This window comes from Pygoscelis adeliae, unplaced genomic scaffold, assembly GCF_000699105.1.
Source record: "Pygoscelis adeliae isolate BGI_AS28 unplaced genomic scaffold, ASM69910v1 Scaffold171, whole genome shotgun sequence".
NCBI lineage: Eukaryota > Metazoa > Chordata > Aves > Sphenisciformes > Spheniscidae > Pygoscelis > Pygoscelis adeliae.
The window spans coordinates 2,440,510-2,461,300 of record NW_008824186.1 but is presented as its reverse complement, the minus strand read 5'-3'; the positions used below and the strand labels follow the sequence as shown (position 1 = coordinate 2,461,300).

Genomic DNA, 20,791 nt, shown 5'->3' with positions numbered 1-20,791 from the left:
ATTATGATTGGTTACAAATGTTAAGGGCCCTTGAGTTGCTTGAGTCCTTAATCCATCAAATTGGTCATCACTATGTGCCAAGTGATGACCTCAGTCAAAAGCCGTAAATCATTGCTCAAGAACCAAGCCTGCAAGCTCCCTCAAGTACCACTGCTCTCAGCACTTGTGAATGGGGAAGGCAGGCTGCCCAGGATTTTGGATTAGCTGATTTACATGGAGGAAGACAAAATAGTTCTCAACTCCGAGTACCACATTTTGCACTAACAGAAGCTGGCATGGAGCATAAGAGCTGAAAGATCCACTTTCTTACAGTGTGGTCCCAGTAAGATTTAAAGCAGCATGTAAGGAGTTAAAGCTAACCTTCTTGTTGCTAATCCTCTTCAAGGCATCGTAAGCCACCTCTAGTTACTACACTGTGTAAAGAATGTCTATGCCACGTGCTGTTTACCAAATATTACTGCAAATTCCCAGAAAATTAATTCCCCATTCAGAAGTAGAGGAGTCACTAGCTATATTCTGTTTGGCATATGTACCAAATATGATGAAGCCCTTTCTTAAGTATGAAACTTAGTTCATCTTTAGTTATGTAAATAAAGCAGGTGTTCGCCTACAAAGCATTTTTCAGTAGGAACTGAATGATGAAAGGGACCTTAAAAAAACCTGTTGTTATAGGATTTTGAGGAGCCAAGGTAATTTGTGTGTGTGTGTAAAGAACATTTAAAGCAGTAAAGAAAAAGTGTGGTCGCATTTTTCACCACTTAGCACTTTACAGCAAACTGTATTTCCTGGGGTAGGACATCTTTCATGAAGCCTTCCACCATCTCTCTCTATTCCAGTGACTGTTAGTCTTGTTTTTCAAACATTTATATGTATATATACATATAGGGAAAAAAATATATATTTACATGACACTAAGAAACAGAATTATAAATAACAGCAAAAACACATGCCAGGGCATAAGTTAATTGTTCACTTGAGCACTTCCTAATCTGCCAGTCTTGCACCTCCTTGTCAAAATCTCAACTGAAGAGTCTGTTTCTGGCATGCCTTCGTCAAAAATCCTGGGAACTGTCTGAAAACTCGCTGCAGCTAAGGCCACCTTTCCATTTGCGTGTACAGGCTGGCTGGCAGAGCCAAAGTTCAGATTTTTGAATTGAGAAGACACACCTATGGTACTGAACCTTAAAACAATGCCTCAGTGACACACTTTAAACAAATGGTTTTGGGGGATCCAGATGACCTCTGAAATCATTGTCATATGAGGAACAGGCTGCTAGCAAATGCCTGACTACACTAATTTTGATTCTGTTTTATTTCTTGAGTGAGAACAGTACAGTTTTCTTTGTAAGCAGAAAAAAAAAAATCACTGAGGTGCTGTACAGTTAAATACAGATATTTCCAAGGCAGTTTGGAGCTGAAGACTGTAACTGCATTAATAATAACCTGCAAAAAGTCTTAATCTTGCAAGCTTTTTGCACACCCCAAATCAGGTTGTAGCAATTACAGAAGAGGCCGGTCATATTATTCATTCAAATTTAAATACAAGAGTAAGCCCTTATAGGAATAGACTGTATTTTGGCAATGAAATCTTACCTCTCACAGTCAGAAGTATTATCTTAAATGATAATTCATCAGAATGAAAAGCATTGGCAAAGTAGGTATTTTTGGGTTTTGTAGTTTGCTTACAATTTCATTTTTAAATGCTTTTGGCAGTGAACTTAATTTTTAAAATTCCACTACATTTATGCCAAAAACATTTGCCTTTTACATGGTATAAGTGTTTTATAATCATTCAAAAAAATGGCACAAAGTGGGACAAAAGAAGCATTGGTATGAACATGTAAAATTACCGGAATGGGGGAAAGTAGAAATTGCTGTGTGCCACTGCATGTCCCATCTCTCAATCCCAGTAAATACGCCTTTCTGAAGTGCCCGTCTGACGTGCTGAGATACGCTGCTTCACTTTGATATGCTGATTGATAACGGCAACTGTATATACTAAAACTACTTTTAAGGAAGCTTAATGTTCTTCAAGAATTAGTAGTATAATCCTCTGCAGCAGTTCTGCAGGCTGAATCACAAAGCCTCTTCTAGGGACATTCAGCTCTACGGTCCCATCTCTGTCAGGTAACTATAATTTTGCTTTTACTTCCCATTTGCTCCACCCCAGTTCCAGCTCCGTGGCCTCCTCCAGATGGCAAACCATGTCACATACCTGTACATGGGCCAGTGATGGTGGTAGCCACACTTTGGGCATGCAACAGGTGTTTAGGAAAGAGGGCAACAAGAGTACTTGTCCAGTACTAAAACAATCCATGCAGTCTCATCCACATCCCCGGCACTCAGAGAACAGGGAACAAACAACATCAATTATTTTCATAGACCATTTCCAGAGTAAAAAAGCTTGAGAATCACCACCCCCCAGATTACCATTGTAGCACTTTGGGTGGCCTTTCCTCCTGTATCTCTGCGAAGAACTTAGTACAGACCTTGTTCTAGTATGTTGCACACTTCAATGTCTATATAAACCTAGTTTTGGGGTGGTTTGTGTTTTGTTTTGTGTTGTGGTTTTTTTTTTTAACAAACTGGCAACCTACAGGTAGGAAAGAGCTTTTGTTTTACTTCTGAGTTTTGCTCCTTATGGGTTTGCTTTTTCTCCTAAAATTCAGGCTTCTTTACATTAAGAGTAAACGGCTGAAGGGACTTAAAATGATGAGGATAGATTTACTCCTTTCTGTTTCGGTTTCAAGAACTCTGGAGGAATAAAACCCTACACAGTGGGGATGAAGTGACTTGGCTTTCATGGCAGGATGCTCCCTCTCACAAACCACGGGAGGACAGAACTGCTCTGTACCCGCTACAGTCTCTCAGACTACAAGATCCTTGTTCCAGTAAGGTCGGGGAATTTTGCCACTTGGCCAAATCTAATCATGTCTGCACCCTCCTGCTGCAAAGGGCATCACGACTGGAGACAGCTTTTTACCACAGGCTCACATGCCCTTTTCCGTATACCTGCCTCACCAGCTCTTTTTCAAACTTGTGTGCCTCCTGACATTTAGGAAACTGAGAAGTACAGTCCTGCTGTGTGTGGGAATCATTGCATAAAGTGATCCAGTCCCCCACGATTTACAGCGGAGCTACAGTCCGCAACATGCTGGACATCCATGGGCTGTAGAAAGCCTGGGTTTTGACCCGAGAAGCTCAACATAGAAGGCAATTTAAAAATATACAACTGCCAATGCAACATGGTGTCTTTTTTGGCAGAGAAGATAAAAATAGCAAAGAAACAACAGCTCTGTTCTTTTTATGAAAGCCTGGCAGTTTTCCAGTAGGGACTTAAGTACTTTTTGTACTTTGGGGGAAAAAATGATGGGATGTGGTCCAAGACTGGTCATACGAACCTGAGAAATATGGAATAAGAGGCTGGGCTGAAGCAGCCAAAGTGGTACCACCAGCTGCAGCCCCATTAATTAACGCTCTGCGGTATGTAGCTGTAAGAATGACCCTGATACTAGTTGAATACAAGCAGATAACTTTTACAGAGCAGCTATGCTTTTCTTACTGAGGTATATTTATCCAAGAAGTACCTTGCACATTTCCCCCCATCTCACAGGGCAGTAAATTAGTTCTAATTGCAAAGGTATGTAGTAAAAGCTGTGCTCAGCCTTCTGCAGCATTTGAAGATTTATTTTACAGTTTTAGGTCTTTTCTGGATGTCTAAAATTGGGGGGAGAGGAACATGAGAGAAAATGCAGGTTTTATAGATCTATAAAATTACCTTACTTCAGATAAATAAGTGTTCCTCTGCAACTTAAACAATGTAACTAAAAACTAAGTTTTGTGGCTGACAGTGCAGTGCACTAGAATATGGATTTCTTTCTCTGTTTGCAGTTCTTCTTTTAATTTTGAAAGAATGACAATTTTATCTGCTTAAAGGGGAAAATACGACAGCTACAATAAACTATTTTAACATACCCTAACTCTAGTTTTATGAATCATTTCGAAAAAAGTACTGATAGCAGATACAGAGCAAAATTCTGCAGCTCCATTGGCAACACTGACTTGCGCAAACAGTAGCAACTGCCTGAACATGAGCTAGGAGAGTCACTGGGTGCAATCCTAAAGCAGAAAGAGCCCCAGGATTTTGGATCCTTGTTCTGTGCCAGATATCATCAGCTGGATGTAGCCTTTAGTCACCGTGTGGCATTCAGTCATGCTCTAAATCCTCTTTTACAAATAGTAATTTTCTTTGTCCCTTTGGTCTGCTATACCTTGCTGATCCCCTGTCCCTGCTACAAGTGAACCTCCACGCTGACATCAATCAGGGAACATCAGCTACCCACATCAGCTACTCACTCCTTTCAGAGCCAGATTGTTCTGGTAACTGTAAACTTGACAAACAGCCTGAGGATTTAATCTTGAATCAAAGCTATTGTGCTAGTCCAAGAAAACAATGTTTATATCAGACTCCACAAAATACAACTTGCATGTACTGTGCAGATGGTGGACACTTAACTTAACATGTATTTCACTTAGCAATGAGCTGCCTGTTTCTATTGAGGGATCTAACATACAGAGGAAATACTCTTTTCTTGTTTCTCAGTAAGCGCCAGAAAGGAACCATTTCCTCTGACGAAAGACCAGCGCATACATGCATGACAACAGATATGTAGTCTTGCAAATGAAATACAACCAAAAAGTAGTCACCTAACTCAAGGCCAAACAAAAGAAGAAAAGACAGGAGAAGGTTTTTGGACTGGCTGGTTCTTCCCGGAACACAGCTGTGCATTCCAGCAGGCAGCAAGAATGTGGGTTTTTCCATTTATGCTGATCACAAGCATTGCTACATTCTGGGCAAAAGCATTCACCCCCATGTATATGGCTCAACTAGATACTGTTTCACAAAATAACAGTGCTTTGTATGAAAGAAGGGACATTAAACAAAGATTCTTTAAAAGTCTTCTAATGCTGACAGCCAGCATCATAGGACAGAAAAATTAAACAGGTTGCTGTTAGGAACACGCACTTCTGTTTCTGGCTGTGCGAGCCTGCATATACCGGGCATAGCTGACATGCAACTTGATCCCGTCTCAGGATCTCTTCAACTCCTACCACAGCCAGGTGTAGCAGAATCTGGTAGTTTTGTCAAGTGAGGGAAATTATCACATGCAGTTGTGTTTCTTGTAGTTCTTTATATCGATTTAATATGATCGGCCAAAAAAGCCTCCTCGAGTCCTTACGTTACTGCATGTTTTCCTGTCTCTCCAAAGAGTCACAAAGGGTTGGCTTTTGTAATGCTCCCAGCTTCGGCTGAAACCTGCTTGTGCTGATGCCAGTGTGAGCAAAGGGAAGCCAGGGAACTTCTGAGGAAAACTCCCCCTGAGCTGCTACCCACTGCGATTGTTAGAGATACAACTAATCCTACAGCTAATAACTAAACTAGTGCAAAGGAGTCTTGAAACTCATTCTTACTGCCAAACAGCACAAAGTTTAAATAGCATCTCTATCTTCCTCAAGTATGCTGCATTAAAAACAGATCCTCCTGTTACCTTCTGAGACAGTATTGTAGGAAAAGAAGCCAAAAACCCAAACCAGAACTTTTGCAGTAGCCAGCTTGTAACGACATGACAAAAATGACCAGTGAGATAAGAAGATTCACAAGATGACGTGCTGTCATCCCTTCCTCTATCTGACCTTCAAAATGTGTGGTTTGCCGATTTCAAAAGTAAGTCGATCATTATGAAAACACCCAATCCACTACTTATGTCCAACCACATTCAGTACAAATCTGGCCAGCTTCATGTCTTTGCCATATTTTCTAACAACGTTCAAACATGGAAACCGGCAGAAATTGTGACGAATGTAGTGACAGGAGCGTCACTTATTGATATTTGCTTAAAGCTCTACCTCCACTCAGAGCAAGTACCTACCTGCTGCACCAGTAGATGGCTCCTAACGCACTTTAGCAGGACACATTTTAAAGTTAGAGCTCTGTCACCTCTCGAAGGAAAGTGTTTCATCTTTTTTAATGTCTACAAAAGTCTTTTGGGACTTGGTCTGGCTCTCATTAATTTCAAGGGGAGTTGGAAAAAGCACTAGAAGAGCTTAAAAAAATAACAAACAATGAGAAAGAATAGGGTATAAAAATAAAATTTATTGCCTCCAAATTTGCCCCATTCTCTTTTTTACCTTTCAATAATGGTTACATGTGTCTTCTGCGCGTTTAAGCATCAGAAAAACATATAAACCATTTTTATTGCATACAGCAAAAATTTATCTACGTATTTCAGCTTAGATCTGCAAGAATCCACTTAAATTTTAGAACTGGAGCGAGAAAACAAAGACAGTCAGTTTTATTCCCTGCACAGCAATTACTCCAGCCGTCAGCACAAGTCACTTTTACTGCTAAAGCAAAAGTGTGAAACATCAAGTGGATCCCACAAAAACAATACAAGTTTATTTAAAGAGACCACACCTACTGTTCTGTAGTCCCTCGACACTGTTAGGCACAAGTAAGCAAATTACCAAGCAGAATTAAAAAGAATGAAAATGCCACGCATTCACGAGAGAAATCTAATTATTTCCTTAGCACCGAGAAGAACCAAAGTTAGCACCGAGTTTCAAAAACATTTACAGATCTTCTGCAACCCTCCCACGCTTTGCTGTACAAAGCGAAATCCCGCTGCTAGCGTAGTCAAGAGGAGTTTTGCTATCAACTTCAGCGGAAGCCAGAACTGTACCCTCTTTTTATTATCTAAGCCCACAAGTCCAAAATTTAGCCCTTTGTGATTTGTTTTCAACAATAAAGAGGGGTGTTCAGCACTTGCTGTAAGGCGGAGAGTTTTTCGACTAACTACTGGTTATGCTAACTACTATTCAAACTGTTATCTCTCTCAGTCATGGAGGTATGCATATTTCTGGAAATGTCACACTTTACATAATTCATCAGTATAAAAATGGTAACGCGAATTTAATCCTGACAACTCTAAAAGTCTCATTTTCTTTAAAACAAAACACAAAGATAAAATCTAAAAGCAAAGTCTAAAGTGGATGGTAAAAGGTGTTACTAAAAACTCTCTTCTGGATTCTGCTCCAGGTCACACTGATGTAAATACTGTATATTTCTACTGCTTCTCTTGGCTTCCTCAGCATTTACACTTGAAAGAGAATAAATCCTAGAACTACAGTAGGAAATTTGTCTGAACAGTTTAATTAGTACTTGCTGCAAAAAAGTAAATCATGTGTGTGAAGTATAAAAATAGCAGATTACAGAAAGAAAAAAAGCAAACTGCTAATTAAATTATATGTCATCCAAAACCAGGATAAATACTTATAGCTCATCTACCATAGAAGCCATTGTACGCGAAATGGGGTAATGTATAAACAAAGTGCTTTATCTGGGGTATGACTGGAAGCTCCAAGATTGTAACGTCCTTTAAGATAACATTCCAAACCTATCCTTTTAAGTTTTCAGCCAAGAATTTGTTTTTATAATTTCTTTGCTCTTGGCAAAAGGAAACTATACTTCAGGCTAAGTTCTCCCTCTCATTCAATGCCGCTACCACTCCCCCATTTTTTGCCAAAGAGACGATACAAGTGTTTTGAAAACCAAAACTACAGGGAACTGGCTATAGCTGCTCTTTGTCGCTGTTTCTTTCTTTATCATATTTACCATGAGGTATCATAAGACACCTCATGAAAACCACAAATAATAGCATTGTTTTACCTACAACTGGATCTCGCCCTGCAGTTCTCACTCGGGTATCCCAGACTCCGCTAGCTGATCCGAGAGACGCTAACACTTGTGCAGGAAAGGCCTGGCTCCTACCCTGGGGTGACAGACACAGCTGAGACCCCCTCTGCACAGGCACGTAGGCTCAGGATTTAGTGCTAGTATAACTCTGCTGCTGCAATACCTCTTGAAAACACAGTACTGACTTGCCCACATGAGTAACAGATTTAACTTACTTTTCTGCTCCCAGACTGTGGGTTGTTTGTCATGCAGAGCAGTCCTTGATGCAATTTTAGGAATCCTGAGGGCTTAAATCACTACTGTCTCCCCAAACTATAGGCCACTAGGAACACCTCTAGTTCCCAGTAAACCCCCTCACTTCCAATATGCACTGTGCGATGAGGTCATGTATTGAGCATGACCATTAATAAAACCACAGAAGGGAGATTTTAGGGAGTGTCTGCTCCCTTCTCTACCAGCTGCAGGGATTTTCTAATCACTTCATACCACCATAGCACTATACTGAAATTCAGCTGTATTTCTCAGGGGAAGAAAAAGCTGCTACAGGGTAAATATAAAGCTAATGTTGAGCAGCTTTGAAAATCTCAGTCTAAAATAATTACAAATAACATCACTTTTAATTGCACTTTGTAAAAGGAAAAAGATGTTGCAACAATTTCCCCTTTTTTTTTCCTGATAGCCACACCTACGTATGACACTAAAGTAAATACTATATATCACTACAGAGGCTAAGTCCTCATTTCACTTTGTTGAGCAATACCAGAGTGAGGCTACATCACTGTAAAAAAAAAAACTTTTCTTGTTTAATTTTGCATTAATTTAAGCACTCACAGTTCACAAAATTGAATCTCTTACAGAAGTACTACAAGCTGTACAGAAATGTTCTCTAAAAAAGCAAGCAGATAATTGAATGGTACAAAAGTTTTGCAGCAAATTTTTGGCGTGGGGAGATAAGCACAGAGTATGGGTGCAAGCGTGTGTGATTGTTTGTGTAAGCCTCATGCTGTTGCTCGTAGTCTCCTGATTGATGAAGCCTAGTTCGTGCTCTGCTGAGAGTCGGCATTTGTTTTTTCAGAAAGAATTGCCGTATTTTGTCTCCTGTCTTTGGGATACTCAGGGGGAAAAACCCTTCAGCGCAGTAGGAACAATTCTTTTTTCACCTTCATCCCTGAAAACCATTCGGAATTTTAGGAGAGGAACAAAGGTCTTCCTTAAATAAAAAATCCCCCTCAAACAAGGAAAAGGAAAGGAACCTATTATCCACCCGAGACTGAGAGTTAAACAGAATTTTACCTTTATTCCCCCAACAAATGAAAGCCCAGACAAAGGGAAAGCTCATCACAGAGTACTTACTCTAAGAGACTCTGGGGCAGCAAGGAGAAACAGAGACAGGTTCATGACCGGCTGGATTCCTCCCCTGCTCCAGTTAATTCAGAGAAGTGTTCAAATTCGCAGACTTTGCTGAGTCTTCCACCACCAGATTTACAGCTTATGCAGATGCTGCTTTAGAGGCTGTGCTTATTATACTGTTCAGGTTGCCGTCCCAGCGTAGGCATGTTTTAAATGTTCCCTTCCCCTGTCAAAAGGCTAAATTCTGGTCTCTTACTCAGTCTCTGAATTCAAAGGCCTTTCTCTGGGCTTAAGTAATTTCACCTGGTATCAGCAGTGATATCAGGAACTCGGGAATTAAAGCACTTGCAATTCAAAAACTTGAATCTCTTTAAAAACAGTTAACTGAATTACGATGTGCTTGTTAAATTTTACACTCCAAAATCATAATAAATCTCCGGCTTAGAAGAGCCATCCAGTCTAAGTTGGAATTTCCATGGCAAAAATCATACAAGCCTTTTCATGAGAATGTGGAAAGTTAATGCTTACAAAACAGTGATTATTGATGGTATCTGCATAATGTGTATCCTATTAGATAATTTGGATTTGAAAATACTAAGGAAAGAAGAACTATACCGTATGTATATATCAATGAACGAACAAAGACTGATGTGTGCAAATAACAACAATCTCCAAGTTGAAGGACTAGAATCAAAGAATGAAATGTTTTTCTTCTGGAACTAGTAACTAGCACAACCAAGGTGAGACAATTTCCTGAAAATAAATATATGTCTTTTTCTGCTGTTTTCCCCCTTTGTTTTTTGACCGGTGTTTGCTAAAAACTCATAGTGCTCAGCTCACAAGTGTTTGGTCTACAGCTCAGCACTAGAGAGGCAAAGACACAGCGTTCTGTGACATTCACAGAACATCCTGGGCCAATGACTTTTTTATGCTTTACAGCCATTTATAAAAGGATTTTTAAAAACAAACAAACCTGTCTCTTTATTTTGGAAGGCTGAACTAATGGCCTTGCTTTGGGTAAGTTTCCACTACGTGATCAACTATAAAATGATAGTACAGGTTTATTGGGCAGGTGAATACAACAATAGTAAAAAATGAACAAATTAATCTGAGGAAACGTCTACTGAGTGGCTGTTTTTATATACAGAACATTTCAACTCACATCCCAGTAATATTCTGGTCTTCACAGAATCACAGGATGATTGAGGTTGGAAGGGACATCTGGAGGTCATCTGGTCCAACCCCCCTGCTCAAGCAGGTTAATCTAGAGCCGGTTAGCCAGGACTGACCATCTTCCTAAATTCAGGCTGACTCACCTTTAAAGCAATTACGGCCCCCAAGAGAGATTTCTTTTTATTTTGGGGGGGGAAGGGGTGTGGCGGTGGTGTTCATTATTAACCTCAGCATTCCCAGAAATGTGGGAATTATAGAAAGATGGCCTTTATGCTGATTTCTTTGTACCTGCTTTGTACAGCTTTTTGGAAGTACTGAGCAGCCAGCCATATCAGCAGAGCTTTCATTTCCGTCAGTGATCTCTCTCAGATTTTTCATTCTGAATTATATCAGAATTTGGATTATTTGTTTGCCACCAAATACTATTTCATATTGGCAGCGCACAGGGAGACAAAAGAGAAAATGGATGTAGACAGAACTGAAGGGATTTCTAACTTGTTTTCAAAGTTGTATATCTTAACAACATCTTACTCCAACCTGCTACTTAAAAATCTCTGAAATTCAGAGGACGCATCCTCATTGGCTAAAGGTTTAAAATATTTTTTTAAACATTAAAAAATCAGTGTGTTTATGCAAACTGTTTCTCATTGGCTGTAATTCTATCATCTCCTAACATCCATTATTCAACAGACATATGTTAGAACAACTCCTTTACTACCTCCTCAACATTTCTACAGGAGAATATAAAACTTTTTAAGCCAAGGTGTACAGGGTCAACTTAATCTTGCAAATAATCTTTGCAGCGTACAAGAGATTCTCCAGCATCTTTATCTCTTGAGCTTAAAAGAGTTATCAAAGTTAAAAGGCAGGATTACAGTTATCAGACCAGTATTTCAGTTTTAAGAGACGGACTATTGATCAACAGGGAGAGAAAGCTGATCTGAGTAAGCACCACATGAAAGACTTCCAGTCCAACCAATAATAAACCAAAGTCTTCTTTCAGTGAAGAGGTTCTTTTGAACATTGAATCACGCTGTCCGTTACATAGAAATTATATAAAAGCTATATGCAAAAAGTTGATTTTTAATTTTCTCTTCATATCACAGGAAGGATCAGAATTTATTTTAGCTACCATGATAAAACATTAACAAACTAGCCATCTCAAATACACTATTCAGGGCTTGGAAAAGGGAGTTTGAAGCAAAACTAAACGGAAAGACTCAGACGGGAATATACTAGTAAAAGGTTTACAGTATTTTCAATTGGATCCAAGTCAAAGTAATCTGTAAGTGATAAGTCATTTGTATATGTGTGTAATTCTTTTGTATGGAAGTTAGTACTTCTCCTGATATTACATTTGTTTGCTGTTTTACTTGTTCTGTACTTACCTGTTTATTTTGACTGTTAAATGGTTTTACCCTTCAAGCTTAGCATAACTGTTTGTATGCAACCAGAAACAGCCTAAGCCTGTGCATCCTGATGCCATTGCCTATGCTGATATCAACCAATTCACACAAGAGGGACGCTAATCAATTTTAGGCTTTCAAAATGCAGGGAAGAGGCGTGATCCCCTGACCTGTCACAGGTGCCCTGCCAGCACAAAGCCTAGCACAGCGATAAATCAAGCACGGTAATGATTCAGAAATAAGCTACATACAGCTCTCCAACAACACTGTCCATTTCTCTCCAAGGGAATCACCTATCGTGTATTTTCTTACAGCTGTCCTTGGAAGGATGTGTGAAGAGGGGGAAAGGAGCACAGCAGGTTTGCAAAGCAAACACGGGCGCAGAGAAGCAATTCAAACAGAAGGAACGTTTTTACCCGCTGCGGTAGGCACCAATGGCTCTACCTTGCAGCTCAGAAGACGTAAGCCCACAAATGTGCTTAGGTTAGTAGCTGCTTCTTGGGAGTCTCAAAAGCTCTGGGGAGTGGGTCTGTCATCTTCGTGGTGGAGTCGCAGGTTTTATGTATCACCAACAGGCACCCTTTAGATGCACTACTATCTCCTGGTCTGAAGAAAACTGCATTACTATCTCCTGGTCTGAAGAAAAACGATCAATTACAGAAGTTTCACTCTATGGTTGATAGGTATCAGTGACCTGGGCAGCTGCTTTTCCTTTTTACCGTATGTACGGAATTTTCACCATGGTAGGAAGAATATTCTGGTCTCCTGGGACTCAGAGAAGATCATAACTACACCTCCTGTGGAAACTATACGGCTTATCACTTTGTAAGTGTCTTCTAAAGTAAAAGCTGTTTTGACGGAAAGTATCTGTTTGCAATTAATAGATTGAAAGCAACCAGAGGAAGCGTCAATTATAAGAAACTGTAACAGGGTACTTAACTAAAAAGATGTATTTTCAAATCGGTCTGACCATGTTCTGAACTCACTCGAAGAGTATAGTATTGCAGAGAAAGGATTTTGTATCATCACAGCAAGGGCTGACTGCATTTATGTCAATTTTGAAAATCTCTCCACCGATAAACAGCTCCACTTGTTTTTAAAGTTGTGTTTACTTACGTCTCTGTGGAACTGGCCCAACATTTCCTAGGTATATTTTAAGTTATTTTTGTTGTTTTTATTTCACAGGAATTTTCTTTCAGGATACATCTTTTGTTTCCCCAGAAATAGCACTAATTGCTTGTGTAGTCCTAGCATTTTCTAGGGAGACTGAAGGAACCTGTTATCTGCCATGCCGTGTTTCTGTGCCTCTGCTGGGGGTACTGGACGTGGTGTGCTACAGGCCAAATATCTTTCTAAGTTAAGCTCATAATCTCTCTGTTTTAGGTAGTATTGTTTAGTAAATATTAACATGAATAATTCATCTGCAGCGATCATGTATGGCTGCTTCTGCTGTACTCTCTACTGTTTGTAAAGAAATTCTGAAAGGCCGTCTAAACAGTTTATAGTCTGGAGCTGTGCAAGCGTTGAGGAAAACACCTCAAAATGTGCTTTAAGAGAATCTACACCCTTTATTCTTAGCCCAAATACACTGTGTGTGTGTGTGGGGTGTGCAATACATTGCATTGCCAAACATCTAATTTGAGCCTTAATCTTACAATCCTTTGAATAACACACAGAGAAGTTGATCCTTTGAAGGTAACCCAGGTAAGTCCTGGATGGATAAAGATCATCTATCTAAGAATAATTTGGATTTTAAAAGATGTTGAAGTCATATGTATGAATTGCTTCCTGGTTTTCAATTAAAAGACAACTTCTTGAGATGTTTGAGGAACTTTCTAAAGGAATAGGCCAAATCCTTACACATACTGTGATAACTGCTACTGTGATTAATTCAGAAACAGCACAGGCACCATCTTGTGAACTCAGGAGTTGTCACAAGAGAAAAAAACATTGCATCCAAGAAATAATTTTGTGTAATGTATGACTCTGCAACCTGAAGTCTCAAATACTTCTCTTTAAACATTGTTTTATGTCATTGTCACCAGCACCACACATGAAGATATGGCTTACACTTGCAGTTTCTAATTTACGTGAATTATTCTTACATCTGTGAGTAGTCCTACTGGCTTCTATATTAAGCCAAATCATAAGAAAAAGTCCCTTTAAGATAAAACCATGACTCTGAATGTAGCACTACCATTCTAGCTTTATGGCCCATGATAAACTACTTTCTCTGAGGCAATTATTTGTCATTTGTAGATCAACCGCTGCCAATTAAAATAACCTTTCTGATAATAATTCATCAAAGCCCTAACTCAGGTAGACCGTACCTTTCCTTTACACACAAAGCATGCTCATTTTTAATCTAACCAAATTCATAGGGAGGGATTGAAAATTTTACTTCTCTTTTACTTCTTTTTTTAGTCTGCAGTAAACTAAACACAGATGTCTCCAAAAGCATGAGGCTGATGATGAGAAATCACAGTTTTCGTGTTTGGAGAAATCTAAATATAAGTAGAGGCATCCTTTTCCGAACGTGCTTGCAGATTTACAGCTTTGAAATCATGTACTTAGACTTGGGTTTCCCTCTCTCCCACCCTGCACCCTGACAAATCATCCTTGCCTTCTGTGACTGATAATCCCAGTTGGCTGCAATGACACCTACTGGATGTCAGAACTGATGAACTGCAGACCCTGCTGCTGCTGAGTTTAGCTCGCATCACTGCCAATGTAATGTTCAATACCAAAGTCCTCTCTCAGGCAGAACTCCCGCCCACTGCAACTCTCTTCCTGACTATTTGGATCTCAGTTACCCCTATGAAGCAATTTCCTGCCTCTTTCAGGCTCATTTCTCAACTCCCAGGTAACAAATTTTCAACCTGATTACGACTGGGCTAGCTTAGTCCAGGCCCTTTCAAGCAGTTGCATAATCTGAGCCGCTCTGCTGCAGCTGTTGTTGTACAGAAGTTATTTATAAACTGTAGACAAAATCCTTAGATATTTACAAAAGCTACTATGCAAAATAGCAAGATATACTGCATCACGCCATGGTTATTGTTTTCACTAGGACCTTTCTGTTTGTTCAGTCCTCACTGTGAGAAACCCACAGCTGCATTTTGGATTTGACTGGGAAAGAATTTAAAACTTTAAAACTCTGATCACAAATTTAACATAGCTAAGTTAACGTCATCATTAATTCATAAATATTGTATCTTCTTAAAATGGAAACTGACTACAAGACTAGCAACATCAGGGTGTTTTGAAATAGGCTTGGGGGAAAGGCTTGCATTACAGTTCTGTACAATCAGTCACCTTTGCTTGCCCATTTGGTATCATATAATCAGAAAAAAGGAGGAAACAGAGTTTCCAGAATACAGTATTTACAAGACTATTAGCCAACCTTCTCCACTGTCGCAAGCAGACACAGTCAAGTTAGGTGGAATTAAGTTGGCAATGGGGTCAAGATTAATCTAATCTTTGCTTAGATTACATTTGTTTTTACAGACGTTGCACTAGGGAAAAAGGTGGGGCCCCGCGTGGTATCGTGGAGGACCAGTGGAGGCCTAATGGAATTCCAGGCTCTAGAATGGAATTTTTTGGAATTACGTGAGGTCACTAGGTTTGGAAAGACTCTTGAGGCTTACGTGGTGGTCAGGGACTCCTTGGCTGAGGAAACCTTAGAAGAAAACACTGAGGTGAACCTGAGCCTCTCTTGTGAATTCTTCCTTTCAATGGTAAAATAAATGAACATGGATCCAAATTAGAAATACATTACCTAAGTTTATTAGGAGCTTAATCGTTCAGTAAAAGACAGAGAATCTTGGATGAACTTCTCTGCAACTCCAGTTCTAGCCTTCAGCAGAGGAAATAAAAACATAACACGCTAATGAAGCACGAAGTTAGAATCACCCGCCCACCAGTTCAGTAAAGTACTCCTTTTTAAAGTTCTTGAAAAAAGAAACACAGCAAAAGAAATGTACCCTGGTTGGAAAAGGTATGCTCTGACCATGAATATAAACTGTGAAGCCTGCCTAGAATCCAGTGAGATTCTTACCATCTAAAAGAAGAGGAATTCAGCAGTTGGAATGATATGTATAAATAACTGGTATTTATTATAGGCCACCCGAGCATGATGTCCTGTGACAGCTAAGAAAAACAGAAAAAAATTTTCTCAGCCAAGAAAAGAAGCTAGAGCTATATCCATTTACAGTCTGTGAAAACACCCCATACAGAATACCGTCAATTGATACTTTCAGAAAGGTTAAGACGTAAGTAAATATAGAGATATATACACTACACACATCCTTATCAGTAGCACGTTACAGAGGTATTTCAACTATCTCCACATCACATCAAGCATGATAAAACAATGACATTGAGGAACCTGTCTATCACATGCTATATACACTCTGCTCGGGGAGAACAAACTCTGGACTCAACACTACCTATGATCTTTAATGTTAAATTTTTTTCAAAACCATCTGCCATTCAGGATACTTGAAAATTTTTATGGAGTTCCTATCACATCATTTATCAAAGAGCTTTTCAACACCTAAACTCCAGAAAGGTAGTCCCAGCCCATGGCTTGACCTGAAAACTCAAAAGAACAGTGCAAAATAAACAAGCCACGACCAGACAGAGAGAAGGTATGCATGAGAGGAAGACTAGTTTTCTAACTGAATTCCTTGGCATTTTAATAAAATCCTATGTATGATAAATTAGCAACGTCAAGCTGACACCTCTGTAAATAAGCTCTTCAAAAAGCATTAGAGACACATAAACAAGTAACAATGAATCAACTGGTTTTTGTTTGGTCTGTAATCAACACAGAACAACTAACAAACTGGAGTGCTTGGAGTGATAGAATGAGAAGCTCCAGGCTGCACCAGCCTCCTCCTTCCTCTGCATTTCTGAAAATTTTATCTGCAAAGCAGTGATTTGATCTGGTCACCTGCAAAGAGCCGCCCCCACGGACAGTACCTGAACAGCCCCAGCAGTATGGCAGCTTGCAGCACAATACAGTTGGTGGGTTACCTCTGCGTTCGTGCTCAGAGGCAGTTCTTCACAGCACTAGACAGTGTTTAGCCTTATCTTTAACCTTTCAAACACTAAAGGACAAATTTTGTTCTCCTCTCTCTTAAGTACCCCATAAGGAACTGCCAATTTGTTTACAGCATTTGCTCTCACCATGTCCTTTGAGCGATCTGAGACCTCTCTTCAGCTTGACAAACAGCCTGAACCCAATCCTAGTTTAAGAGACCAAAGGTGAACTGAGCTCCCTAGTTACCTCCTTTTGATCTAAGGCTTTCAGCCCCTGGCTCATAACTAGTCCCCTGACTGTAAACCTCTTGCCGGTCAGAGAGGAGAACGGAAGCTGTTTCAACTGCCAGTGCTGGCCATAAGAGACAGGACCCTTCTGGAAGTGGAAAGGAACAGTTCCGTTTCTCACTGGATGCAAAACTCCTTGTCTCTTTCAAGAAAATCTTCTATCTTTTTTGGCCCCAATCCATCCCCTTAGAGCTGGCCAGTCCTTAACACGGTGCTTAATATGTATGTGTTGTACAAAGAGGCCTGGAGGCATCTGGCAGTAAAAGTAGTAATCAAGCAGTTGAAATTGTCTCCATAAATACATTAAAAGCCAAGCAAGGGGATCCATCGCAAATAATATTTACTATAAACTCAGCAGAGCTGACACGAGTCAAGTGAAAACAGAAAATGAGATATGGTGACAATAGTCTCTTAAGTTTCGTTTATACCAACCCATCAATTCAGAAAAGTCTCAAGAGGCTTCTCAAACAAATGCACACCGGAATGTTACATCCAGTCACACCACAATAAAAGAATGATCCTGATTTGGATATCACAAAGTGGCAGTGCCTTGATTCAGAGTCACCAATCACCATACAAGTTAAGGTTCTCTTTTTTTCTGATAAAAAAACTTACTGGGGCATAGATTCGAAGTAGCCGTTGTCATTACCTAATCTGAACTCCCACATAACACAGACCATTAAATTACACCAAGCTATTCCTGAATTAGTCTCAAATATTCTGGACATCAAGCACAAAAAAGTGTTAGCACGCAGTAACTGTCTACAATGGATTCCCATTTTTGGTGAACAATAGCAAGAGTCAGTACCATAGTTTTCAGCCCAAGGGAAACTCATGGCAATTGACAAATATTTGAGAAGGCTTTATCATCTCTCCACCATTTTACAGATATGGAAACTGAAACTCAAAGACATCAAAGTTAGGCACAAAGAAATTAATCTGTAACTAAAAGCAAGCAAAATTTATACGCAGTAATGAAAGTCTGCAAAGGAGGGTTTAAATGAGATTTGAGTGCTACGCAGGCTTGCTGCCTGGGCCTTCATTTTAGCCAAGTCACGGTAGAGTCAACATAAAATAAAGAATTTCTGAGTCCCAGCACCCTCATTTCTTTTACAGAGGGAAGCTGCTGCTTATTTTTATTTACATTAATTTGATTTGTATTCTTGTAGGGGAACAGCACAGTGGTGGGAAAGCAAATGGTATATTTTTTCACAGAAGAAACTAATGAAGTTACAGAAAGCCAATGTTCTGTTCCACAGAAGGCTCCATATGCCTGTCTAACCCAGCCATATTTCTGAGGTTAAATGATGATAAAAAGCTGACTTTGTGAAACAAAGGTAAATAGCAACCCAGATGCTCTCATTCATATTCTGAAGTTATTGCCATCAGCTTTGTGACCAACACATTTCACAGCTTGTGAATTTGCAACAATCATAAATTAAGACAGTAAGAGAGGACCAAGTATAGTCCTATAAACCTTTGAAAGGGTTTGCTTTATTTATATTCCAGCTGGGGACCCTACCAGTGCTCTGAAGTTTATAAAGTATTGGAATTCAGTAGAATCGAGTCCTCAAATCACTCATTTTATATTTCTGATGGCCTGGATTATAACTATGTATTTGCACTACTTCACAAGTTCACATACAATGTAAAGAACTATGATTTTTCTTTGCCCTTCTTCCAAGCAGAACTAGGGCCACCAGGTGCAAAAAACTGTGCAAACCTAACATAAAGCAAGATCATGTCTCCAAGGAAGTGGAACAACCCTTCCTTTTCAGAGGCTTCGTTTAGCCCTCTTGGCTGGCTATCACATGTGATCAAAGTAATAAAAAATCTGGAAAAAAAGTTCCTATGGTCACTGAATTTGGTTCTGAAGGCATAACCAGCTACACATAATACCTAAGCGCTAAATTCATAAACTTATTCCCTTCAAAAGGAGCTTGTCCTTCCAGGTGAGATGTACTGATGAGACATGGGAGGGAGAACGTTGTAATGTTGCTCCATAAACATTATTCCCTAACTTCTATTTTGTGTACTAAGTAATATACAACACCCTTGACTTTCCAGAATCCAGCATTTGTGCTTATCCTACATTCATTTCATAGAACTTTTTTTCTAGGAAAGGTTCTATTTAATGATGTTAAACTGCATTGAAAATATTGGTGACATCTGTCAAATTCATTTAAAAAAATTCATTAGGGTCAGTGTAACTGCAATAAATACAAAATTAATAGCAAGGGGTTTCTTTTAGGGTTACATTAAAATAACATTTGGGATCTGTCTGAATCTGACAAAATCCAGGGAACTGGCTACAGTCACAATTTGTCCTTAATTTCGTTGTGCCTAGATGAGAAAGGCACTAAACAATCCATAGTTTTTATTCACAGTGCTCCATGTGCTGGAGTAGAGGAAGTGGTCTCAGAATTAAAGTCGGGATTCTCAGTCAGGCAGTTCAGCTTCGTTTGGCTTACAGCTCTCCTTGGGCAAGTTACTATTTTGATCCCTTTTTGTAAATTCTGGAAGACTACATTTAATTCTTCCCACAGCTGTTGTGAGGCAGACTTGTCATCCATTAATGGTGTAAAAATGCCCTGAACCTTCTGCACGGAAGGTGATACACGATGGCAAAATGCTATTGTTCTCTGTACTGCTAGCAGTGCCTACCGGGGCACGCTGAAACAAAGTTTTAAATTTAAACCCCACTTTCCTGAGTTCACTCCTTTCCCTTTCTGCATTCCCTATTATCCCCTCATGACACTATGTCTTAGAAATACACCTTCTCTTGGTTCAGAGAAAAGGACGCGACACAATTTGGACCTCTGCGCTGCAACAATTACAATCACTGGAGAACGACATTTTCCCTTCAATGGATTTCTGTATGTTCTGTTCAAAATATAAAAAGCCAGAGACAAATTAAATCACATTAAATCTGGGAGAGTTTTGAAATTTGCCAAGTCAACTACTTAATCTAAAAAAGCTCTAATGCAGTTTTAATTTGGAATGTATGTGCCAAGTCCTGCTCATAGCTCAGTATTTTGAAAACAACATACCCGTGACTTCAAGGACATATGACTGAATCCTGTATCTCTTAGCTAAATTGATAACAGGCAGACAGGTAAATCCTTTTTTCCAAATTTACATCTGAATCTTTTACCAGTTATACAGAAGAAGACATTCTCACAAGGCTTTTAAGTACATCTTAAAATTGCATTTTTGTTACTTAGAACCAAGTGACAAGAAAGATGAATCATGTCTCAGAATTTATTCAGCATTGCTAATTAAACTCATTCCTCGAGGCCTGGGAAGCACTAAACCACTGGAGCGTAACAGTGAAAATTAGTGATTTGAATAGAAGAATCATGAACTTTGGAAAAGAAAACATTACCCATCGGTGGAGCTCACAAAACAGCTCCTTACAGAAACTAAATAAGATTAATGAAGGTGAACTCAAGAAAAACAACAGCTTTTAAAAGTCCTCATGTCTTATTTTCTAAAGAGCACAACATAAAATAGACTCAGTGCCACTAAAAACCTTTAACATGCACATATACATTTAACACAAAAAATAGGGAAGCAAGATTTATAGACCTCACCTGACTACACTGCACAGAAAAAAAAAATCTTCACTGACAACAATTAAAAAATATTTTAAAGTGAAATTAACCTTCAAGTATTTCCAAGGATTTGGCTCTAAATTCTGTCCCTTCGAATTTTGTCATATTTCGCTTAAAACCGTTAACATAGATGTTTCAGTGCTACCAGTAATGTTTACGTTCAGTGA

General features: G+C 39.3%; 1 protein-coding gene across 1 annotated transcript in view; it reads left to right on the top strand.

Annotated features, from left to right (window-relative positions):
- Window positions 1-20,791, top strand: part of EIF3M (eukaryotic translation initiation factor 3, subunit M) — a 70,747-nt gene that overhangs the window by 17,504 nt on the left and 32,452 nt on the right. Inside the window, exon 2 of the mRNA XM_009334576.1 lies at window positions 15,187-15,416. Within this exon, the coding sequence (XP_009332851.1) occupies window positions 15,187-15,416 (230 nt within the window). The remainder of the gene's footprint in view (window positions 1-15,186; window positions 15,417-20,791) is intronic.